The sequence below is a fragment of the Equus quagga genome, chromosome 14, assembly GCF_021613505.1.
Source record: "Equus quagga isolate Etosha38 chromosome 14, UCLA_HA_Equagga_1.0, whole genome shotgun sequence".
Classification (NCBI taxonomy): Eukaryota; Metazoa; Chordata; class Mammalia; order Perissodactyla; family Equidae; genus Equus; species Equus quagga.
In genome coordinates, this window is record NC_060280.1 from 31,256,017 (window position 1) to 31,264,504 (window position 8,488).

Here is an 8,488-nt window from a genome sequence, read left to right on the forward strand (position 1 = left end):
GCAAGATTAAAAGAAACTAACAAGTCATAAAGTGTAAGAGAAAGCAGGTACCTAAAAAGGAATACCACAGCAACTTTGGGCCAAAAGAATTTTTGTCAATCCATCAAATTTAGTCTCTGATTTCATGGCTTCATGGAACAAAGGGGACAGAAATCACGGCCTAGGGCTAACCTGAGGAGAGGAGCCAGCCCAAGGGAGGGAGTCAAATGGAAGACTCCCCCACATCAAGCTCGATGAATCAGCAGTAAACTTGCTCTATACTCCATCCCCAATTAACTGCAAAGTAAGCTGTTTTGGCACTGAGCAGAACAAGAAGAAGAAAAGTGGAGAAGAGGAATATGTTCCACAGAAGTCATGGCCATCAGCCACCCCTCGCAAAGATTTGCAGCCCATCCACCTGAGTGATCTGGGGAACTTCATGCCATGGAGTTGAGGAAGGTTGTCTTAAACCTGTAATATTCCCCAAGTGCCTGGCAAAAGCGAACACCAAACCTTTCTGGAGAAAGACTTCATCACAGTTTCCAAAGAATCTTCACAAGCAATTCTTAAGAAGAGTAAGCAGTGCACTGTCAAAAATAACCAAGCACACAAGGAGACAAGACACCATGAGCAAGAACCCAACAGAAATAGTACAGCAGAAAGAGACCTGCAAAAATATCAGATATTATAATTATTAATGATTATAAAAATGTTAATTCCTATGCTTGAAATCAATCAAACTTAAAAATAACTTCAAGGAAAAAGAAAAATTATTTTCTTTTATAATCATTTAGTTTTTTATTTCAAATAGTAAGGTTTTAATTTTATTATTTGTATATGACAGTTTTTTAGAACACTGGAAAACCTCAGCCACTTAAATCACCTGATATATCTCCCTTAGACTTCGTCTTGTGGGGTCATGTCAGATTCTCAAGGATGCATCAGTACTTCATTCACTGAATAATCCAAGGCCAGGGTTACAAATGTAATCCCTTTAGTCACTAAGGAGCAGCAACTGGTGAAAGTTTTTACCGAGTTTGACATTTTTTTTATTATTGAGTTCATAATAGTTTACATCGTGAAATTTCAGTTGTACATTATTTCTTGCCTGTCACCACATCAGTGCTCCCCTTCACCCCCCATGCCCACCCCCACCCCGCTTCCCCTGGTAACCACTGACTGTTTTCTTTGTCCATGTGTTTATTTATATTCCACACGAGTGAAATCATATGGTGTTTGCCTTTCTCAGTCTGGCATATTTCGCTTAGTATAATTCCCTCCAGGTCCATCCATGTTGTTGTTAATGGGATGATTTTGTCTTTTTTTATGACTGAGCAGTATTCCATTGTATATATACACCACATCTTCTTTATCCAATCATCAGTCGAGGGGCACTTGGATTGTTTCCATGTCTTGGCTATTGTGAATAGTGCTGCAATGAACATAGGGGTGCATATGTTACTTTGGATTGTTGATTTCAAGTTGTTTGGGTAGATACCCAGTAGTGGGATAGCTGGTTCGTATGGTATTTCTATTTTTAGTTTTTTGAGGAATCTCCATACTGTTTTCCATAGTGGCTGCACCAGTTTGCATTCCCAGCAGTGTATGAGGGTTCCCTTTTCTCCACACCCTCTCCAACATTTGTTATTTTTAGTCTTAGCAATTAGAGCCATTTTAATGGGTGTTAGATGGTATCTTAGTGTAGTTTTGACTTGCATTTCTCTGATGATTAGTGCTGTTGAACATCTTTTCATGTGCTTATTGGCCACCTGTATATCTTCTTTGGAAAAATGTCTGTTCATATCCTCTGCCCATTTTTTGATCGGGCTGTTTGTTATTTTGTTGTTCAGTTGTGTGAATTCCTTATATATTATGGAGATTAACCCCTTGTAGTATATATGATTTGCAAATATTTTCTCCCAATTGATGGGTTGTCTTTCTGTTTTGATCCTAATTTATTTTGCCTTGCAGGAGCTCTTTAGTCTAATGAATTCCCACTTGTTTATTTTTTCTTTTCTTTCCTTTGTCTGAGAAGACATGGTATTCGAAAAGATCCTTTTAAGTTTGATGTCAAAGAATGTACTACCTATATTATCTTCCAGGAGTTTTATGGTTTCAGGACTTATCTTCAAGTCTTTGATCCATTTTGAGTTTACTTTTGGGTATGGGATGAGATGGAATGTCCCTTTGATCATTATATACTGCCCCTCTTTGTGTCTCTTCACCTGTCTCATCTTGAAGTCTTCTTTGTCTCATATAAGTATTGTGACACCTGCTTTCTTTTGTTTGCCATTAGCTTGGAATATCGTCTTCCATCCCTTCACTCTGACCCTGTGTTTGTTGTTGGAGCTGAGATGTGTGTCCTGGAGGCTGCATATGGTTGGGTTTTGTTCTTTAATCCGTCTCACTGCTCTTTGTCTTTTTATTGGAGAATTCAATCCATTTACATATAGGGTGATTATTGATGTATGAGTGCTTAATACTGCCATTTTATCACTCATTTTTCTGGTTCTCTTGCATTTCCTTTGTTTCCTACCCCATGTGTTTCGGTCTACCAATTGACTTATATAGTTTTTTATGTTGGGTTTCTTAGTTTTCTCCTTATTTATTATTTGTGTCTCTGTTCTGCTCTTTTGTTTAGTGGCTACCATGAGATTTGTATTCAAAATCTTGTAGATATTTTCTGATGGCTCTTATTTCCTTAGACTAAACTGATTCAGTCCCTTTCCTCTTCCCCTCCTAAGTTGTTTTTTTCATATCTTATTCCATCTTGTGTTGTGAGTGTGTGCTTAAAATGACAAGATTATCTTTGTTTTTGGTGTTTTCCTTCCCTTTATCTTTAATGTTATACTTGAGTATTTGCTATCCTATTCTGATTTTGTCTGCCTATTTATCTCTTTACTCCAAGCTTTGTAACCCCTTCTCCTCCTTTTTTTTTTTTCAGGTATGAGGACCTTTTTGAGCATTTCTTATAAGGGGAGGTCTTGTGACTATGACCTCCCTTAGCTTTGGTTTTTCTGAGAAAGTTTTTATTTCTCCATCATATCTGAAGGATATTTTCGCTGGATAGAGTATTCTTGGCTGAAAGGTTTTGTCCTTCAATGATTTGAATATATCATTCACGTCTCTCCTAGCTTGTAAGGTGTCTGCAGAGAAATCTGCTAAAAGCCTGATAGGGGTTCCTTTGTAGGTCATTTTCTTCTGCCTCGCTGCCCTTAGTTTTTCTTTGTCATTCACTTTTGCCAGTTTCACTATGATATGCCTTGCAGTAAGTCTTTTTACATTGACATATTTAGGAGATCTGGTAGCCTCTTCCACATGGATTTCCATGTTCTTCCCCACGTTTTGGAAGTTCTCTGCTATAATGTCTTTGAACAAGCTTTCTGCTCCCTTCTCCTTCTCTTCTCCCTCTTGAAAATCTATAATTCTCATGCTGTATTTCCTAATTGCATCGGATATTTATTGTAGACTTTCTTCACTTCTTTTTAGTCTTAGTTCTCGCTCCTCCTCTATCTGGAGAATTTCAACATGTCTATCTTTGATTATGGTGATTCGCTTCTCTATGATGTCCGCTCGAGCATACAGGGAATCCATATTTTGTTTTATCTCATCAGTTGTGTCTTTCATCTCCAGTATTTCTGATTGATTCTTCTTTATAGTTTCTATCTCTTTTGTGAAGTAGCTCCTGAACTCGTTGAATTGTTTCTCTACATTCTCTTTTAATTTGTTGAGTTTTTGATGATAGCTATTTTGAATTCTCTGTCATTTAGATTACATATTTCTGTGTCCTTGGGACTGATTTCTGGGTACTTGTGATTTTCTCTCTGGTCTTGAGATTTAATATAATGTTTGATACTGCTAGAGGGTGTGGCTTTGTTCTTTCGCATCGTGGTATTATTTGGTTGCAGTTACCACCTATCGCCACTGGATGGGGAGTGAAGAGCCACATATTCCGAGCCCTCTGCATTCCGCTGGGATCCTAGGCGCTGGGTGGATGGGGGAGAGGCGCTTTCTCCTATGAACTGTCCGAGGCTTACTTGCTCTGCTCTGGCTGTCTGCTCTCCTGGGATGTTTGCTTGATGAGCTCACCCCCCCGCAATAGCTTTCACCACAGTAGGGAGCTTCCCCCTAGGCTGCAAGGGCCCTCGGGGATCTTTGATGTTCCCACAAATGGGCATCCCCTCCCCTCTTCGAGGCCGCTTGCAGTCCCAGATCACAGTCTTTTGGGGAGGGAGTGAAGTTTTCTCTTACCCCGTTGCACCTCATCTGAGGGGGGCTCCAGCCTCTCCACCCTCTGACATCTGGCCGTGTGGGTCTCTCAGACGTCTTTTGTGTTGTGTGGATGTCCTCTGTTGGAGTGTGAATTTTTCGTTGTATCCTGGAGGGGAGAGATCGCCAGGAGGACTGACTCTGCCATGATGCTGACGTCACTCCTGAAAAAGAAACTTTTTCAAGGAACTGTGAAAAAGAACCAAATAGAATCTCTAGAAATGAAAACTATAGTAGCCAAAATGCAAAACTCAATGTACAGTACAGGACTAATAACAGATTAGATTCAGTTGAAGAGGGAATTAGTCAACTAGGAAATAGGTCAGGAAAAAATTACTTAAATGCAACAGAGAAAAATACAAAAAATATGGAAGTGAGGTTAAGAGAAATGGAACATAAAGTGAGAGAGTCTAACATACATTTAATTGGAGTTCCAGAAGAAAAGTAGAGAAGGGCTGGGGCATATTTCAGTTAGTAATGTTACACAACAACCCCAAATTTACCATCTTAAAATAACCATTTTATTTGCTCACACTTTGTGGGTCTTGCGTTTGGAAGGGCTCAGCTAGGTGGTCCACACATGGAGTCTCCATAGGGTTGGTGTCAGATGTCAGCTCAGGCTGTGGTCATCTGAAGGCTCCACCCAGAATGGACACCCAGGATGGCTCACTTAGGGTGTCTTTTGATTCTGGCTGTCATCTAGGAGCACAGCTAGGTCTGTAAACTGGAGCTGCCTCCACATGGTCTCTCCAGTCTCAGTGTTGTCAGCCTTCTTACGTGGCAGATGGTGTCTCCAGGGGGAGCATCTCAAGAGAACCAGGCAGAAGCGGCAGGGCCTTTTATAACCTAATCTCAGAATTCATATGGTCTCATGTCCACCAAACTCTGTTGGTCAAAGTCACAGATTCAACTAGAAGGAGCACAGATCCTGTCTCTTGATGGGAAAATTATTAAAGAATTTGGGGACTCCAAACTCAGGTGTGAAGAGGAGACATGGCTCAGCTGGTGCTGGTGTCTGGGCTCACAGGAGAGACGCCAGGGGCTGGGACCCAGGCCTCTTCAAGGCTCTGCTGCTAGAGGGACAACCTGCTGCTGCCACTGTGACAACGTTCTGTTGGGATGCTGTTGACAGGAACCACAAGCCAACAACCCCTCACAAAAATAAAACAAGAAGGAACAAGTCCCTTCTTTCTCCTCCAGTTTTGCAGTCTCTCTTGAATTTTAAGACAGTGGAGTATTCTTCATAATATCTCATGCTCCTCTTTACAGTTTTTGTTGTGGGTAGAGCAGAGTGGCATCGTAGCCACATTAAACTACACAAATTCAACTAGCCATGCTCCTTCACTTTTTCTTTCTCTTGTTTAAAAGAGAAAACTTTTCACAATATAAAATTATGTTTTGCATATGTATTCATGATAAACTATAGCACTATTCATAATAGTGTACTGTACATAAAACTGTGTATGCTATATGTTATGGACAGTTTAATGAATTTTTCGAGGATAAATTTAACTTTACTTTCGCTAGATGCACTGGTTTTAGAATCCGAGCTTATCTTACAGAGGTGATTCACATTAAAGGAGAGTATGAAGAAGACTTTCCGTTACCTTCCTGCTTATCTCATTGTAACTCTGATAAAGCTGATATAACCATTTCCAAAATATTCTAAGAATACTCTGCTTTAATCCTTACTGCCTCTAATCCTTTAATCCTTACTAATCCTTACTTTAATCCTTACTTACTCAAAGATGAAACGGGCACTCGTGATATGAATCATATCAAGCATGAGTGGAATGCTCCCTACGAAGCTGCAAACATCCTGAGGTCACAACCTGAGAGTTGATGATTTCTCCATCTTCCTTGGCTTCTTGCCAACTGTTCTGCACAGAGTAGATGCTAGAAAAAAAGCTTGCAAAATGAACAAAGGATATACTAATGTTGCTTTTTCTCTGTATATACTGAGGCACTATGGTTAAATTTGTCAGTAAGCCAGTTTGCATGGATTAAAAATTTAGTCTGAAGAGCTTTCTCCCTCTCCCCTGTTCTTTCAGTTTATATACAAGAACACTTTACCTGAGATACAGGCCAAAAGTGAAGGTAAGGCCCATTCCTGGGGGCGGGGGGGGGAGGGGGGGGAGGGAGGGGGGGGGTGTGTGTGTTGAGGGAATGGGGGGGCTGGGAGGATGGGATGGAGGTGCAAGAAGGTAGTGGAGAGAGTACAGGCTTTAGAACCAGATGCTCTTGAATCGTAAGTCTTCTGCCTACTGTTCTGCAAATGCCCAGCTCCATGCTTGACAAAGTAGATGCTTAATACATTTAAATAAATTAAATAAGAATAGTTTTTGAGATCTTGTGCAAGTCTGGAAAGAATATGCCGCACTCAGGCTACTAATACCAGGACAACTGCTGGCAAAGCTACCAAGCACTGTAGTCATAACCCATAGATTCTATTTCAGGGAAAACGTGGAACAATTTTATCTTCTTTCATTTTGTCCTAACTTGTTTCCCAAACAGTTTCTCTTTGGAATCTGGCCAGTGATCCTGTTTGAGCCTCTCAGGAAGCACTGATGAATTATTCCACCAAGAAAACAAAAAAGCACCTACTACAGGCCAAATGAATAAGGAAGTTCTTAAAGATCTACGCATTCAAGTATATCATGACCATCACAGCAAATGAGTGACTTTCCGACTAATGCTGCCAACCACACAGAGAATGAGGAATGGGGCTTGTTGGATGTTTAGCTCATGCCTTTATCTCATTTGTCCTCTTCCCCCTCCCCGACACCAAAGATGTTTAAAATGAAATAGATGTGATGTGTGTATATACTTGAAAGCTGGAAAAATTGGGCTTTTCTTGATGGTTTAACAGTTTGTGGTGATCATAGGAAATTAACCTTTTTCTCTTTTTTGACAAGGGTTGCATGCGAATTATACTTTTCTTAACATTTGATTAAATAATGAAAGCAGCTAAGGGCTGGCAAAACCCCATATCCAGATGGCCAGCAGTGAGCTGGCACTTAGCTGTGTCAGCCTTGATTTATATTTTTGTCATAGTAACCTCACGGATGGTTTTCCAAGGTGAAAAAGAGCTGTCTGTGGGATTCTGGCTGCCTCCCTCTGTGTAGTTGGAGGGTCATAAGCAAGCTCAGACCTGCCACTTGGTCCTATACTTGTCACATCCCAGATTTGTGGTGGGCTCTGGGGTTGTCTGTGTATGGCCATAGCCAGTCAGAGTGGGCGGGTCATCTTGTAACCTTTCTGAAGGTCCACAAGGCACCTGTAGAATGTTGCACCTCCAGCCAGTTAAAGTTGCTCTGTTTCCTTTGATCTTTGCAGATCTTTAAGTTGTCACTGTTTTTATGGCTAGGCAAACTTGATTTGTGGTCTGGCCTACCCATATTCCATCCTCCTAGCATAGTTTATTTGAAGTTACCAGTTAAGGTCATTATACTCTGACTTTTTAAATTATGCAGTATTTTCCAGTTTTCAGAGAGGCCATGGTTATGCCCAGGGAAATGTGTCGAGTTAACTAGAGCTAAAATGATCAGGATTCTATTTACATAAACCCTATTAGAATACCTGATCCTTCATTTTTTGAAGGAAATAGATATAAGGATTAAGAACAGCTCTAACTTACTTGAACTTGTAACAGAACTCCCAAAAATTAAAGTGCCAAGAAATGGTAGTGAAATCTCATTGTAAGGCAGCTAGTTCTAATTTGGATTTGAATGTATAACAAACTGAATCGCCTTTCACAAATATAACACCTGCCTGGAGTAAACCCCTCATCTGACCCCTTTGCTCGTATATCACTGTATTTGGAGCTCTGTGCCGTGTAGCAGTTTACCACTTTTCCTGCTTACATTATTATAAAATCCAGATTGTTTTTATCACATGGTGACATTACCCCAGATTAAATGCTGAGCTACAGCTTCAAAAAGAACACCTTTTTTTTCTTATGCAAAGGTATAAACACTTCTGTCATTTTCCCAGTATTCAGTAAGTAGCCTTGGTACACATTTAAAACCAGTACAAATTTCTTTGTTTTCCTTCACCTACTGACTTTAGTTTTTGTCCAAGTAACTATTTTCCTTACTTTAGCAAGCCAACATGCCATTAGGCAGATACTTCCACCTACTTTCATGATCTTCCAGCGGGAGAAACACTTGCCAAAACAAATCTAAAAAAACTTTGGTTGTGCCTTAGCAAAGTATAAAATTAAACAGTTCTAAAACACTGT

At 40.2% G+C, this 8,488-nt stretch overlaps 1 protein-coding gene across 2 annotated transcripts in view; it reads left to right on the forward strand.

Moving 5' to 3' along the window:
- The window catches only part of ACER3 (alkaline ceramidase 3), a 147,102-nt gene extending 140,265 nt beyond the window's left edge, over positions 1-6,837 (forward strand). For both annotated transcript variants that reach the window (XM_046685662.1, XM_046685663.1), the window contains exons 10-11: positions 6,300-6,345; positions 6,763-6,837. In XM_046685662.1, the coding sequence (XP_046541618.1) occupies positions 6,300-6,345; positions 6,763-6,816 (100 nt within the window). In that variant the 3' untranslated portion in view covers positions 6,817-6,837. The remainder of the gene's footprint in view (positions 1-6,299; positions 6,346-6,762) is intronic.
- The last annotated feature ends 1,651 nt before the right edge of the window (positions 6,838-8,488 follow it).